Raw genomic sequence first — 17931 nt, 5'->3', positions numbered from 1 at the left:
ACCATGCTGAGGATATGGAATTAGATGATAAACTAGTGAATTGAATTTGTTTGTAACGTGGTATGACTACCACTGTCAACCGCAGACCGCATTAGTAATCTAAACGACATGTCCAAACACGGTTTTTTATTCGCCAGAATTTCTATCTAAAATAATTTATATCTACGGTTGAAAGGCTAATTGGCGCGATATTTTTTTTTACACTAATGCATAATTAAATTCAGTACTTTTTTCTATGTTTTTTTAACTTAGTTAAAATGTTTCGAAATAAATGTTGCTTAAGTCAATTAGCTATTCAATCGTCGATATGTAGGTAGGTAATTAAAAATAATCTAACTGAGGAGGAGCTTAAGTAAACATTTAAGATATTGAATTATTTAACACTTGAGCTGTTATTTAAGTACCTGTTTTCACCTGAGTTGGCGCTGTTTGATAAATTAAACTTAACTCTCAAATTTAATAACGTAACCATACCAGGATCAGGCTCTCTAGTAACGTTATTAATATGTTTATTTAAATACAGATTGTTATAAGAAATTGACTTTCACTTGAATGTATCTCAGCGGCGAATGTACTTAAGCGCTTGATAATATTATTATTGGTTGCAAATTTAAATGATGTTTAGGAGGATATGCATGCAATCAACAATTGCGATTACGACTTTTATTAGGTCATCTGTAAACTTATATTAGTTAATCTAGGACTTTGAATTGTTGTGTGCATAATTTTGTGTAATTCTTGAGGTTCTGCGTTTGCTTAGAATCAAACTTCAGGTACTATAATTTTTTACTTCCAATGCAAACAGCGGAGAGCTCTATGTTTGGGCATTGTCAAAGCTTAAACTCACAGAGCAGCAAATCTAAAATCTTGATCTAATGGTCGGAGGGAGGGTCATACCAAGTACCTATGTACTTGTGTTGAAACTAAGGGGACGGAGACCTGGCCTTCCCTGCCACACTGGAGATGTCCATGATTTTAAGAATAACGCGTATTTCTGTGTGTCTATCTGGTTAATGTAACTTCCAAAGAATGAACTGATTTTAATGTGATTTTTGTTATAATATTAGTAAGATGAACTTAGTATTAAGATATTGAAAACTGAGCAAAACGTTTCTGCAGCTTTGAAGATAGCACCAACTCTACGTTGCATAATATAGAAAATTGATCAAATCGTTTCTGCATCTTTGAAGATAGCACCAACTCTACGTCGGATAATACAACAAAATAAACAAAATATATGTTTCTTCAGTGCTGTTTTCCTTAATAGACAAACAATTTTGCAAATGAACAAGTTGGTTATGATTAGCGGACATATTTACCATTCCTAAACAAATATAGGCACGTGTATCGAAGGTAAACAATTCTGTGTGTTCATGCGTGATTTAATTTTAACTTCGTTGCTTGTTCTAAGCACTAATTGTAAAATATAGTAGGTATATTAGCGCGTGATAGTATTTTAATTCATACCAAGTATTCATAATTCTGAGACTTTAGGAAAGATTTATCAAATTTAGAATATGCGGGTTACGAAAAAAAATATCCACGTAGTTATATATCCACGTCTAAAGTAGTTAAAATTGAATATGGAATGATGTTTGAGTAGAAAGATAAAATTAAGGTACCGTCGAAGCAAACTTAATGTATACTTTGACAGGAAAACGTTCCATATTACTTTGTAATTCATACATTTGGTATCCGTGTAGACATATTTTATTGGAGGCTGAATGAACCTATCGCTTTTGTGAATATTTACCAAAAAATAAAATAGGTAGCTTTATTAATCACGTAGGCGAACACTGATGCAATTATAACTCAATATATATTAGATTAATTAATATTTACTATTATATTTGGGTCACTTACATAACTAAAGATTGTTATATTGGAAATAAATTAAAGAAAAATAACCATAGACAAGCTCGGGCTGGCAGGAAAAAGAGAAAAAAAAGAGGGTTTATAATGTTAAAAAAAGAACGAACGCGTCGCGATCCTAGCTGGTGAGAAAAATAAAGACCACAACCTAGCTAACTAACCTAACAAACCTTTTACTAACTCCACAAGCCATGAATAACTGTAGAAGAAAATTTACATATATAAGTACTATATACTAGCGGTGAAGTGTGAAACTTTCTGAAAGGGAATTTGACAAATTATAGGTATTAATATGCATATGTACTTGATTATGAGATTTTACATAAATTCTGAAAGGAAAGCCGGTAGGAATCGGTTATATGGACTCATTGCCAGGCTATCTAAGATGGAATGACCATGCAGTCTCAAAACGCACGAAGCGCGACTAGATTAAAAATCGATCACATTTATTTGCATTATCGTACATTTTACATTATGACTGTTTTAATGAAATTTCGTATTACAATAGGCTTTTATAATTTTATTTTTTTATTTTAGTCATTTAACCGTCTATTTTGGAGAGATAAGATCAGATAGGAAAATGTTCTATGTACCCGTGCCCAATCTGCCGAGTATTCCCGTCAGCATTCCCATGGCGAGTTATTCATGCTTTCAGAATGTGCTCGCTCTCTTGAAAAATATATAATGTTTAGTATTGTATCAGACGATTTATTAAAATACTTTTTAGCTACCTCTAAGCCGGTTGCAGACTCAGAACTAAGCAAATAGTTTAGCTTAGCTCGCAAGGCTGAACATATTACACATACAGCTTATTTTACGTACTTTGCGATCACACACAAGTATAAAAATAGCTATGCAAGTCATGCTATATTATCTAAGGTTAGTTTTTCTATGACCTGCATTATCCATCACAAATTAACTTAGAAACGCCATAGAAATATCTGTTAATAATTTTATGTCTTGGTTATTCGTCACTAGGTTATTTGTTAGTTATTTTAAAGATAAAAAGTACATTAAAACTATTTTAGCCTTGGTTATTTATATTGGGCAAAACTTAATCTTTTAATTAAATTAAATGCACCTTATGTAGTTATAACTAAACAATATAATAAAAATGCAATTAAGAATGCCATAAAATCAAGATTCCTATAAATGTAGATTCCTTTTATTTTTTAATTATTTAAAAAAAATGAAATTTTTGTAATAAAAGTTGCAAGCAAAAAGGGCAAATTTCGATAAATTGTAAATACGTATTGTATTTTTAACCGACTTCAATAAAGGCGGAGGTTCTCATTAATTAACAATTTTCATTATCATTTTTGCCATAGCTAAATATTCCCTAGTTTTCCAGCCTCAAAGATTATATTTGATCAAATCCATTCGACACAATTTTTTGCTACTTTATGAGAGTCATGCTATACTTTTAGATAAAAGGTCGCTTGCAAAATGGAGAAGCTAGGCCAAGGTCAGGTGAACGCTGTCTGAATATTAAGACTGTTTCACGAAAACAGAACGATTATTGGTAAATTTATTATTTAAGTATGTCTTCATAATGGTATCTTTATACAATTCAAACAACATACACAGTAAAATTTATGAATTTCCAATATACCATAATATATAATATAGTCTAGAAGTGTTGATACACGCCTTAAAAATAGCAATTCATTGCTACTTGAGATGAAAAACTACATTTTTATAGCAAAAATGATCTTTGCACGAAATCTATTGATTTCTTATGTTTACGAATGTTCATTGAAATAAAACTATCGAATTTATAGCGGTTTCATATTATAATTTTGTATCGACTGCCGAATACATCTATTTATATTGCTAAATTAATGATTTATACTGCCTACAACAGAATCTAGTATCTTGTAAAAATATTAACTCAGTCACTGAAGGGAAATCGGCAAATGTGATGCTTTCGTAATGATGTGGTCAATACTTACAACTCATGTCCAAAAGCATTTACACTGCACTATCACTGTTTTGTACACTGATATGTTGTTACACAGATATGTAGAACAGTGGTTATTGTTGGTCCGTGTGTTGGCCGCCGAGAGAACCGTAACACTGGCTGAGGGATGTTGCGGTGACCAGGATTCTGGATGCTGCGAACTGGATTATGCCCGGGGATTTTATTTGGTTTATTTTACTGAGGTTTTTGTTTAGGTTTTTTAGACGCTGTAATATTGTCTGATTAATTTATTAAAGGTGGAGGAAGCGAGAGAAGTGTGCCAGAGTCTTACAAAGTGGCAATCCGTAGTCTCTGCCTATCCTGGGATAGAGGCGTGATACTATGTTTGTATATATATTTTTTAATGCGTAGTTTTCCCTAATCTAGATTTGTCTTTAAGTTTACTCTTCGACATCTTGTAAGGCATATTGGCTTCCGTATTTTAAGCCATATTATATTCAACTTAAAGCATCATGCAACCAATAGTTTTTTCCACCATTTGTTCAAATCATAATACGATCAATCACGTCAGGATTTGCACGCCGCCATTATAAGTTAGGTAAAAACATATCTAAAAAGTCTTCCACTCTCATTCACCTTGACCTGTTGCTACGGGACTTGTCCTGAAATTTCCCAACGTATGCCCCTCCTACATCTGGGGTGAGTCCGTAGAAGGGGGAAGGTTACCCGCGCGCATGCCCAGTCCAGCTCGCACTGTCTCGAGGTTGATGAAAATACATTATTAGCTTCTATACAAATATAAACATGTAAGTTTGCGGTCGGGTACGTATTCAGATGGTTTGGGAGAGGGCGAGAGTTGTGCAAATTAACGTCCATTATAACGTTAATTTTATTATGAATTATATTTCCATATGTTTATTTAGTGCTACGTGTTTTACGGTTTCGCTTGTACGAAGTTCCTTTCCACGTGTAATAAGTAGGTAATCTAAATCTAAAAAGCTGCGATATCGTAGTTGGGTGTGGAACGGACTGCCGAGCCAAATGTTTGCAAGTTCAAAATCTAAGGGCACACACCTTTGACTTCTAAAATTATGTGTCTTCTTTGTGAATTATGGCTTGCTTTAACGGTGAAGGAAAACATGGTCAGGAAACCTGTATACCTGAGAAATTTCCTATGGGAACTTTCGAGGGTATGTGAAGCCTACCAATCCGCACTACAGCGTGGTGGACTAAGGCCTAATCCCTCTCAGTAGTAGAGGCACGTGTCTAGCAGTGGGACAGTATATAAGTAATACAGGGCTATTATTAATCTAAATTACGTTTTTTCAGATCATAGTTTATCTGTGTGCGAAATTTCATCGAAGTACGGTGAATCAAACATTAAAAAAATTGAACAAGTGCATTTGTTAATTTTTACTTAGGCCACTGATACAGTCCGCGTTTGAACTAAATCCTTACTGACTGTCAGTTAACGTAGAGACACAGTGTAGACATATGTGCAAATGTTACATTGACACCTCTCCTATCTCTCCCGTAAGAGGCAATTCGGTCTCCATATGAAAATCACGCCCATGCACGGGGACATTTGTCACGGCCCTAGGCACACAGTTCAGTGTGTATACCTCATGGTTGCCAATTCACATTGACGCCTATGAGGGCTCGCGAACATTTACTGGTCTTCTCCTCTCCCACCCTAAGATCCTTCTCCATTCCCTACACTTCCTCCCTGAGATATCCTCTCCCAACTTTTCTCCACGGCCCTGCAGTCGCTAAGTCGGGGAACTTCAGTCTTACCATTTCATAGAACATTTTCATTAGATAGATTATAAGATTACATTATTTCTCTTTACATAGTTGTAACGACTGGCGCAGGGTAATCTCTCGTCAGTCGTCACTATCTCTCCACTCAATTTACCACTAGGTACATTAGGATCATTTTACCGTGCTTGTTTAATAAAAGGCCACTCGAATGCGAAGATTTTTACTCATCGAAAATATAGACCTTATAGACTAGAACTAATTTGACATACAGCTCATTTTCGACCATACTGTGAGTTGGATTCTTTTTGCGTATCTACGTCCAATTGATTTTGATATAGATAGTGGTTCGCGCAATACCTCCCTGTGAATAACTGATAGGTGGCAAGTGTCGTATGAAGTCCGGTACCAGAACAGAATAATGAGAAATGGCGAACAAAGACCTTCCGGACTTATGGAAAATGTGTTTATAACGTGCTATATTGTTTCATAATATATTGTGGCGTAGTTGTATGCGACTGTCGTGGCCTCAAATTTCATTCTCAGATCTTTCTGATGGGTTTTTTGTTGTAGTTTTTATATATAATATCAATTTAGCTGGCTGATATTGTAAATGTCATTGTAGTTTGCATAACGATGGAAAAATAACAAGAAAAACAAATGGTGTTACTGTTATACATACGATGTAGCGTAACTTTGCTAATAGTAAATAAACTGTTCAGTTTATAAATTTGAAGGGCGTTACTACTTTGCAACATATCCCATTCCACAGGTTATGAGCCCAGCCCAGTAAGTAACATTTTTCTGATCAGTTGGAGAAGAATTGATATAAATAAAAACAAAGACTTCGGCCGTGTGAAAAATTTTTACCGCTAAAATCCCGCTAAAACACTACGACGCCAACCCAATTTAAAATTCAGGTTAAAAAAACATTATTTCCCATGGGAGAAAACGGGATAGAAAGTAGCCTATGTGTTAATCTAGGACATTGTCCACTCGTGTGCGTAATTTTATTCAAACCCGTTCAGTTGTTTATCCGTATACTTCTACAAACATACAAAAATCTTCACAAACTTCATAATATTGGTAAGAGGTAACATAGCAAAATAAGTTAAATGTTTATATTTTTTATTGATAAATATTAACTGACGACTAAAAATGAGCCCTAATTGATATTCCAATGATCCTAGTTGCATAATAATATTTTGTTGACTGCTTTTACGTATTAGTTACCTTAAATCAACATTGGTAGTACTGTGAAAATAACCACTATAAACAAACATTCCATCAATCTTGGTAGATGACGACACTCTTTTACATCGATTGAATATGAAGTTTTTATCAGATAATCGCTTTATCAGAATAGACAAGGTATCTTATGTTTACGCGAATGTTAGACATTGAAATAAAACTATTTTTCGGATTTTACCGCGGTTGTTTATATTATTATAATTTTCTCCCTACCTTTGAAGACTTGCAGCCTTGGTCACGGAGGGGGGCTATTGAGGTGTTGTTCATCCGCAAAGTCAAAGTTACAATATCTACCTACATTTTACAATTATACAACTTTGTAAATTTTTGCTGTTGGTGGTTCGATATACGCAGACTGAGCTCACAGTGTCTTGAACTCTGGCAGCCAGTCTTTTGGGCTCCGATTTAATTAAATGTATAACAGGATCCTAGGCTTGTGCAAGCTTCCAAAAATCTTCTCTATTAACATTGAGGTTTTACTTCAATAGCTTCATAATCATCATCTTAGATAGGAATCGGTGTTTTTTGGCAAGGATTGGTGGCTTGTCTAGTCGCAGATAATGATTGGAGTCGTCTTCAGAATATTCAGCCACTGTAGACTTCGTAGAGCGTCGGTGTTTCATGAGTTATGTCTATATCTTTTATATACTTAAAATCGTATCAATAGATGAATCTCAGTACTAACTCAAGTAGACACTTAATGCATTGAAATATGTTATACAATAAGATTAACCTACTAAGAGCTTCTTCTCAGTTCAATCGGCGCTGTTAAATAAACAAAAGTCAGCTCTAAATCTGTCATATATTGTGACTTGGATAGCGACCAGCGTACATAAGATGTTAGAACCCATAGTGACATAAGTGTGTCGCGTTCCGAGATCAGCCTGTGTATACCGGTCTCAACAGGCCGGCATAATAGGGGACCGGCATATGCTTGATTTTGTACATTATTCTATATGAAATGGTTAATAATACGAAAAAGAAGCACTGCTGCGAAAACTGGATAAAAATTGGTTAAAAAATGAGCGAGTAATTCATATTTAAAATATTGTAATGTGCAGAAGTGGGCGCGATGTGGGGATATCGCTTCATCTCTTTCTTTTGCACGCCTCGTAATTCCCAATGACGTCACATGTGGGTATTTCATCTCTTTTCTGTTTCTTGTTAATTACCCCTTCCACCGAAATTCAACGACTTATAATTTGTTGATTTTTTACCGGATTTCAATAATTCCTTCTGTGTTTTAAATTATAATATGTAAATATTTGATAATAGTAAAGAACAAAAATGAGTCCGGTACCCTATTGTGTTGACTGCCGTCAGACGTCCGTCATTCTACTGGACTCCAATCCACTTACTATCAGGTGTAGAGGGGCTACTATGCCGTGCACGTACAAAAATATATCATTATCATCAGCGGCATGATCTCCACTGCCGTACATAGACCTCTCCTAAAGGTTTTCAGACGGACCTGTCAAAAGCGGCCTGCACCTATTGTGCTCCTGCAAACTTTATCAAGTCCATCCAATGCTACAAATGCCGCTCTCTTTAGAGCGAGATTATGTTAAACATGAACGTGACGCAAAATATTTGCCCTTCTATATAATATCAGTATAGCAGTAACCATAAAAACGAAAATAAAAACACATACTAAGTTACATTACTAGCCGAACTTCATCCGGGTTGTAAAAAAAATATTCATAAATAAAACCGAAAAACTTATCAGGCATATAAATGATAAAAACCGAAAAGCTGTATTGGCAAAAATATTTTTGAAGAATAAAAAACCATACTTGTTAATACTGTTTCATAGTAAAAAATTGGACAAGTACGAGTTGGGTCGAGGGTTCTGTACAATATATGTAGGTAAGGTATCTAAATTTACAAGTTTATATGTGATACATTGCGGTCCAACGGAGTCGCCAAGGGGGGCAGTTGCTGTCTCCCCTAGAGATTTTAAAAAAGTTGCCAAATGTAAAGCAACCATAGTCCAGTCTTTGACTAAACTTGTTTGATCGATCATTCTGGTACGTCGAAATCGGAATGAATTCACCAATTCCATTCTTAATATTCCGTATGGTCCATTACGCTCTGCTCTATGTTATTGTTAATACAGGAAAACGTGAGTGGGTGAGGAACACGTGATCTCGACTTTACCTACAATTCATACTTTTCTCATTCTCCATATCAACTTACTCCCCCCCCCCCCGGGCTGGTGACGCCCTTGTTGCGGTCATGCCTAGACAAAGTTATCCCATTAACCGCAAACAATAATTTGTAATAATAAATTCGTTTTTTATTTAAATTTAGATAATGGTGTATTTTAAGATTTCTTCTTTATATGTGCTGTAAGATATTGCTTGTTGCCAAATTTCGTGATTCTAGGTTAACGGGAAGAACCCTATAGGTTCTGATTGTCTTGTGAAATGGCAAAACATACGACATAAACGGTCATATTTTTTGATCGCATCGACTTACAAGTTTATCTTTTTCATGGCTCAAGGAGAGATTGCAAACTTAAGTATTTGATATAATAAATTGATACTTTTACGTCTTCCTCAGAAAAAGGGTCTTGACAGACAGACCGACAACGAAATGATCTTAGAAGGGTTTCTTTCGAGGTACTGAACCTTAAAAAAACACATCCACAAAAATAAAGTATATTTTTTTGATAATAAAGTACTTTAATAACAGCAATTATACAAATTACGCTGTACAAATACCTTTAATTACTTATTAATAAATAAAGCTTTCAATTACTTACAAACAAAATTAAACCTAAAACATAATGCTTGAGAATACAAAATGCCAAACCACTAAACATTTTTAATTAGGCATATATATTTTAAACACATGCTTAGCAATTTTGTATAGTTGATCAAATTAAATTTACGCTGTCATAACAAGACATTAATTTCATGTTTTACCACAACATGACGAGAATTTTTATTCAGGTCATCATAGACAATGCCGAAGCTATTTTATTTTAGCCGAACATTGAAGGACGCATAACTATATTTGACAAAGTAGATGCATACAAAAAATTTTGCCTGAGCCTTTTTCACATAGAAATCAGGGATTTATTAAATGATTTTTAACTTCATTGGTAAAGAAAATAAAAATATCATGAACATAATATTTTTGTTATACATGCATTTGTAGATTTTAGACCAACATACGCTGTTCCCAACCCTCTCTCTTATTGAATTTCAAGTATATTCCACCCATAGGCTGAGTGACGATGGCTTTAGGCTCGAAGCCAACTGCGCTGGGCATATCATCAGCTAAATCCACTGAAAACTTCTTGAGTAACGTTATGAGTCCTGCCAACATCTGCATCTTTGCGAATCTCATCCCTGGAACAAAAGATAATCATTTATTGCAGCTATACTCTAAGTGTGTTCCGCGGAACCCTAGGGTTCCGTGATAGCTCTGTCGGGGTTCCGCAAGAATTTAGAAAAAAAAATCAACACACCTCTCTCAATAATAATTAGTAACTGTTACATTGTACTTTTATTATGCTGATTAATAAAAAATACACTTATAAAAACAATTGTTTTATTGTAGGGTTCCATCAAGTATTTTGCTTCCCAAAAGGGTTCCGTCATTTAAAAAGTTTGAGAACCACTGATTTATTGTATTTACACTTCGTAAACAGTATAGTTCCATAACCCTGGGTTGTGCAGCGATAAATTCAGGGAGGTGTGGAAAAAATAATAATAAAAGAATGTTTAAATAATTTTAATAAAAATAAGAGATTAGTTTAGCCATTTAATTTTTCCGTAATTTTATTTATAAGTATTGGTAAAAGGGGCTGGAAGGTATCAAGAGTGTGAAAATGAATAAAATTTAGATCGAAGTGACCAATAATTTTGCCAGATAAGTAATCAAAATCTTCATTTTCTTTAAGAATTGTTATTAGATATTTTTTATTTAAATATAGTTTTTTTTATCATACGAGCCAGACGAGACTCCTATACCCCTGATGGTAAGTGGACTAGGGTTCAGATAAAGTGTCAATTGAAGATAGATGATACAATTATGCCGGCCAGTTTAAAACCAAATCGCATTCTTAATAAAGTAATGACTTATTACAAAATTGTTAATTTGTGGGAATCGTCAAAAAATGAATTTCTTTTTGCGACTTTTTTTTAATTTGCTATAAAATTAAACTTATTAAAGATAGGTCAAAAATGTACGAAAAAAAAGGATAAAAAATGTACGAAACTATGTACGAAAAAAAAGGATAAAAAATAGTTCGCAAACAGAAATTCGTTTTTTTACGATTCCCACAAATTAACAATTTTGGAATACGTCATTATTTTATTAAGAGCACGAATTGTACACAGATTAATCAAGTATTTTAGATGGACGCCTTGAGTCGTCAGTAATTCGTATGTTCAAATGTTTTGCTTTGTATTACTATAAGAACTAAATTAATATTATTAAATGACCAATGTTTTGAAGTTACAACGTTCAACTTGTCCGAGTAATGTTTGCCGATCGTCTCATCTATTACATCATGCGGATATAAGTTCGATCAACTGAATAGTCGATACGTGTATTGTTAAGTACACTGTATGATTACAGTCTACCATACACAGATATGGGTTTTTTTAGTTATATATTTGCACATCATGATGATAAAGTGGATTCTAATTTATTATCACTATATGGAAATTAGCACATCGCATGTAAACATATCGTCCATTTTATGTATTTAACTTAAAGTAGATGAAGTTGATCGATCCAAAAATGCAATCGGGAACAAAATTTGCTGGAATAATAGCTTAAAAATGACTTCTAATTTTGCTTGACATGAAATTTTTACGTTAGGTAGGGAAGCACTGGAGAAGGGTTTTCGGAAATTAATTTCCTAAGGGACCTTATCTTATGGACCACACGGCTAGTAGTGGCGAAGATTGAAATTTTCCGAAAAGGAACCTGATACAACACATAGGTACTAACGCATAAATGCGTTTTGCAAATCGTGCTAATTATAATTAGATTTTACATAAATTACGGAAGGGAAGCCGCCAGGAATCGGTTTATATAGAACCTTCGCTACTGACAGCTAGTGATTATATAACACCAATTTCAATATATTAATAGGTAACGTATGCTGCGTCTGCCTTACTCAGAACAATGTTACATACAAATTACAATGTAAAACTAGAAACTTTTCTAGTGACTGCACTATATGTAATGTATGCGCCCGGCATTCCATAAATTGAGGGAGATTTGGGCTTAGTTCACGCTGGTCTAGTTTTAACTTCTTATAAAAATAACTTTGTAAAGTACCCTAAACCGACGGGAATGCATGAAAAAATTTATGAAGGTGGAGGAAGCGAGAGGAGTGTGCTAAAATTGTACAAATTGGCAATCAATAGTCTCTGCCTACTCCTATGGGAAAGGGGCGTGATACTATGTATAAAGTATGATTCAACTTACCAATACAAGTCCTGGGTCCATCACCAAAAGGCATATAAGTATACGGCTTCACATTATGTTTCGCTTCCCCATAAAATCGTTCAGGACGGTACTCTTCAGGGTCGGGGAAGTATTCAGGGTCCCGATGCAGAGAAAATACAGGGACATGGACCCTCATACCTTTCTCTACTGTAAGGTCTGTAGGGAAAGTGTAATCTTCGACTACCTCTCTCGTAAGGACCCCAATAACTGGGTACAAACGCAGTGTCTCGTCAATACAGGCTAGCAAATAGGGTAGTTCACTGACGCAGCTGTAATCAAGTTTGTTCCCGTGCCTCTTCATGTATGAGTCAACTTCTTCATGAACCCGTTTCTGGGCCTCAGGACATTTGGCCAGCTCGTACAAAGTAAGGCACGAAGTGGTGGCCGACGTCTCAAAACCAGCTGCGAAGAACACTATACATTGAGCCACTAGCAGATCATTGTTAACTTCCAATTGTACTTTATCGGCGTCACCAGTTTTCAAATTGGTTATTGCATCACCCTCTATGAAATTATTTTTTTTCAAATTCAATATCAGGTCGATGAAGTCATTCCTTTGTGATGGTTTGTATCCGCGTGCTTCGAAGACACCAGTTAACAGTTTAGAAAAAAATTGCTCGATGGTTGGCGGGAAGGATTTGAAGCCCAATCCGTAGAATACGAATGGCCATACTGCTCTGGTAATATTTTTAATACCCCTTGACGTTGTGCTCGCAAATATTTCATTTCCCATGGTAGTGAACGGGTTTCCTTCAGCGTTGACCAGGGTATTAGTGTCAACACCAAAAGCACACGATCCTATGCAGTCCATCGTGAATCTGATCAGCAAGGACCTTGATTCTAAGACGTTGCTCATCGCGGTTTCATTATCAAGAACTTTTTCAAAAACTCTGCTGCATTTCTCGATCAAATGGAACATGTTCTTCATTTTTCCCGACGAAAACAACGGTGTTAGGTTCTGACGCATGACCTTCCATCTGTCCCCAAACGTGAAGAACAGATTTTGCGTAATGACTTCTTTGTGGCAGTACTTCGCGATCTCTCTGCTGCTGAAGTAGTAGAAATCTTTTGTCATCACAATCTTGATGAGTTCCGGGTCTCTGACGATCAGAGTGGGTTCGGTGCCATAAAACGCTCCGACGTAGGGCGCGTTAGGGAATTTCCTGTAAATCTTGTCGACGGAATGTCCAATATACTCCTTCAGGAGTATGTATCCAGAATAATTGCCGAGCACAGGTGCCGGTTTCATATACGGTACATTTTTTCTCTCCCAGTACCCAAACTGTCTTTTTGAAACATAGTATATGATAAGTAACAGACTCGACAAAAATAATATTAAAAATAGAGGTAACATCTTCGCGTGACAGTCGGTGCGAAAATAGTAATACACATTATCGCTTGAATGTTTTATATTTCTAACGCAATAGCATCACGGTGACAATGATATTAAAGTAATCTTTGGGACATTATCAATGTAAATTAAACGTAAAATACAATGCGAAATTGCTGGAACGTTTTTATTGTGAGATTATGTTATGAATATTAATGTCAGTCGTAGAGGCCTAAACGGGTTTACCGAACTTGAATTTGAATACGTCGTAGTGTATTTTTGAATGCTTTTAACAACTTACAATTATTACTAACTGAAAGATCCGGTGAACTTCGTATCACCTGAAATTTATTTGATTACAACTTTTGACCAGCGATTATAAATCGTAATCAACCTTTCAATTCCAATTCATTGTTATAAAAAATACTGGCTGCATCGTCTACGATTCGAATTTTGTTAGGTTAATAAATGAAACTTGTTTTTTTCTAATAAGTAATTTCAGTCGGGTTAAACAGTTTTTATTGTTTTTTTTTATTGTTTCAAATGACGAGACGAGCTTGCAGCTGGCCTGACAGTAAGCGATAAGACCACCCATAAACAGAAGAAACGCCATCCAACACGTTCAATTACAAAGTATTGATTGGTATTCCATTGCGCTCGCCATCCTGAGACATGAGATGTTAAATCTTATTTCATATAACGCTAGTAATAATGTATGGTAATATGCTGGTGTGTCTAGTATATTATCATTGTAAACAAATACATATAATATGTTTTGTAATAAGTATAGGCATTTATATTTTATTCGTTTATGTAAAGTTGTTTTTATTTATAAAACTTATCACATTGTTATATAATTATGTGTTTTGTTATTGAAAATTCTATGTATGTAATACACCATTTCGACACGTACCTTTTATCCTTGAAGATAGGTAAAGGCTCAATTGGTGCACCCATTTTCCGCCGGGTGCATTCCGTCCCATGATGTGATAGACAAATTATCGCCATATCGGCCACAAATTCTAGACTCCACGGTGATATTGAGTAGAAAATCCCAATATCACCAGCTAGTCCGTCCATCCGTATTTTTATATAATGAAATATATTTTCATGCTGTGGTCTCCTATAATTGAAGAGGCATGTCACATTGCTACATGTAAAAATGCTACGACATTGTTTTTATTATATGCCGTGTATTCTTCGTTGGAGGTCTTTAAATAAATAAATATATTAAATAATATTAATTCACAAAATTACGTGACCGACTTTACGCGACGGAACTTTTACGGCGTAAATAATTTCGTAGTTCCAAAATAAAATAACACACAACGCAATTACGTTTTTGATTAAAAGCGAATGTAATCAATAATATCTTTGATAAACCAAACATAGTATATTTTAATATAATAATTTAAGATAAATGTGAAAGTCAACTATAACATGTTTTTTAGCATAACCTCACTTTTTCAGCCTGGTAAGGGTCGGCTTATACAAACACCAGACTTTAGGGTGAGTGCTTTAGGCGTTCGCAACACTTGAAAATTAAGCGATCAACCGAGGGCAACCCACTAATGGATTATGAATCTCGGCTCAGGACGGTCACTGGGAGAGGATGAGACATCGACGATTACGTAATAACAATTATTTTATAGGTAAAAAAACAGTGATAGCCTAGTTGGGTGTGGAACAGACTGCCGAGACGATTGTCCACAGGTTCAAAAATCAAAAGGGCACACACCTCAGACTTTTCTAAAATTATGTGTATATTCTTTATGAATTATCGCTCGCTTTAACGGTGAAAGAAAACAGCGTGAAGAAACCTGCACACCTAAGAAGTTTTCTATAGGAATTTCGATGATGTGTGAAGTCTACCAATCCGCACTAGGACAGAGTGGTGGACTAAGGTCTAATACCTCTCAGTAATAGAGGAGGCTCGTGCCCAACAGTGGGACAGTATATAAAACAGGACTGGTATTATAAAGTTTGTACATTTTTCATACCTTAGTACTATAGACTCCCGTTTATTTTAACGTGGGCGAAGTCGAAGGCAAACCTAGTTTAACAAATATCAAATGTATTTAGTAAGATTCTAGAAATTTTGAATTTACGTAATTAACGCACTTTTAAATACATAGTTGAAATTAAAAGAATGACGGGACCATACTGATGGTAGATCTCTCATATGAGAGTTAGCCTGGGTACATAACACCGAAACGGCTATTCCTGCCGCCATGAAGTAGTGTGTAGTCACTGTTGTGTTCCGGTTTGAAGAACATTGTAGCCAGTGTAACTACTGGACATAATAAGACTTAACATCTCATGTCTCAGTATGGCGAGCGTAGTGGAATACCAAACAATACTTTGTAATTCAAGTTGTTGGATGGTGTTTCTACTGTTCAAGAGCGGTCGTATCGCTTACCATCAGCCGAAGGGCAAGCTCGTCTCGTCATTCAAAGCAAAAAAGTGTCTAATCCTGTAAGGCTTCTCTTTAATCTAGAATCAATTAAATTTGGCAAGAAGCGATATCTTACAGCACATATACACAAATACTTTTCTTTTTGGGTTAAGAGAATTTATTTTACTCATTAAAGACAAGATGTCCACTTACAATGAGTGTTAGTAATTTAAAGCTACTTAAAAACGATACTTAGCTCAATAAATCTTTACATGTATTTAAGATATTTCTTCCCTTACATTTTTTTTTTCAATTATCTTTTAAAAAAATAGCAGTGTAGTAAGCATTTTTAAATATATCAGCTAGGAAATAAATTCAGAAATGTTTAAAAATAAGTTGCCGGCTGGAATCCAGTTTACTGTCTTCTTTTTTTTTAATGAAAATGAAACAAAATCGTATACAATATGGAAGAATTCAAATCAACCAAACAGAAACAACGTTTATTTGCATGATCGCATTCAGTGGGGACTACAAAGCGACCGCTATATTTATCATTGTGACAACCCTAACTGATAAAGTTGACCCTAGTAAATCAAAGACAGATAAATTGGCTATTTATTGAACCAGATACCTTATAACCAAGAAACTTTAATTGAGTTTAATTTTGTTGATATTAACAATAGGGTTTTTTTAATTATAACTTATTATGTGCTTGTTAGAAGTAAATTAAATATATTCTCTCAATTATCCTTTTCGTATTTTTTATGTATGTTAAATATAAGATTTAAAATTTTCCTGTCAGTAAAAATAGAAGACATTTATTCTTGGTTCCACAATTATTTACCTTTCGTGGTTATTGAAATTGTTTACTTAAAAAGACATAGAATAATGTATAATTCAATTTGTGAAAAAAACACCACAGACGTTTGTAATAGTGAGTCAGCGACATGTCAAAAACGCGCTGCCAAAATAAATATTATAATGTTTGAGAGTCCACAACTAAGTGTACATTATAAACTAAATAAAAGAATGTGAATTAAGAAGTTGAAAACAACGCTCAATATTTGTGAGTTAAGGAATATTAAAAAAATTAAGATTTTTTCTTTTGTTACTTTCTTAAGGTTGATTGAGCTAACCATAGTTTTTGATACAAACACTTATTGTAAATGACTAACACCTTTGAACAAAATTTCAAGAAGAAATTTAATGTATTGAACAATTTAAGGAGTCAAGCTTAAGCAGACACTCAAGAGCGTGTTCTCAACTGGGTCGGCGCTGGTACATAAATAAAAGGTAGCTCTCTAATTATGTCACATAGAGGTGACGTTAAGTTACCCTCTTCTTTCCCCGTCAATATTATCTTTTTCATGCAGTAGTTTTTCGTAGGCATAACTATATGACGTTTAATATTGCAGTTGTCAGTTTCAACCTGTAACTGTTCCTCCACCTTACCCCCTTGTAATACTCACAACCACATGACGGATAGCATAGAAAATACATAAAACCTTTAGTCGAATCATTTAAAGGAAAATAAACCTAATTGAACCCTGCCTCCCTCCCATACGTCTCATGCTTCCCACTTCTCCTTCGGGTCTCCGTTGTCGCTAAGCCAAGACGCATTCGCAAGGACCTACTGGTGTTGACAACGGGAAAAATTGAGGACTCCCATGGACCGTGCACTAGGGACATTAGGCACTAACAATGCTAAACTCCCTGAGTAATGGATATGGTGGGCACGTTACTGCAAAAAAAAAATACCTATAACTATTACACCTAATATTACTTATTATAATTTTCAGCTTCAACTTGTAGCGTGGCAAAACAATGAGTTGGCAATATAACATAAAAACATAAAATTAGAAACAATCAATATACAGTCATGGTCAAATATAGACGGACGCAATAAAATTATGAATAAACTTAAATGTTTTA

At 34.8% G+C, this 17931-nt stretch overlaps 1 protein-coding gene across 1 annotated transcript; it reads right to left on the bottom strand.

Moving 5' to 3' along the window:
• Positions 1-9499: 9499 nt before the first annotated feature.
• LOC115454686 (cytochrome P450 6B5) lies at positions 9500-13690 on the bottom strand. Its single transcript, XM_037436833.1, has 2 exons — positions 12254-13690; positions 9500-10158 (listed from the first exon to the last, which is right to left on the bottom strand). Exons 1-2 carry the CDS (start codon positions 13626-13628, stop codon positions 9968-9970), a joined length of 1566 nt encoding a protein of 521 aa, XP_037292730.1. The 5' UTR covers positions 13629-13690; the 3' UTR covers positions 9500-9967.
• Positions 13691-17931: the final 4241 nt, after the last annotated feature.

Source organism: Manduca sexta, chromosome 9 (genome assembly GCF_014839805.1).
Source record: "Manduca sexta isolate Smith_Timp_Sample1 chromosome 9, JHU_Msex_v1.0, whole genome shotgun sequence".
NCBI lineage: Eukaryota > Metazoa > Arthropoda > Insecta > Lepidoptera > Sphingidae > Manduca > Manduca sexta.
The sequence above is the reverse complement of the archived record's forward strand: the minus strand, read 5'-3'. Positions and strand labels throughout refer to the sequence as shown.

Coding starts and splice junctions, on each gene's coding strand:
- LOC115454686 (XM_037436833.1), bottom strand. CDS start 13,628: ATGTTACCTCTATTTTTAATATTATTTTTGTCGAGTCTGTTACTTATC. Junction 10,159..12,253: donor TGGACCCAGGACTTGTATTG/GTAAGTTGAATC, acceptor CTTTTGTTCCAG/GGATGAGATTCGCAAAGATG.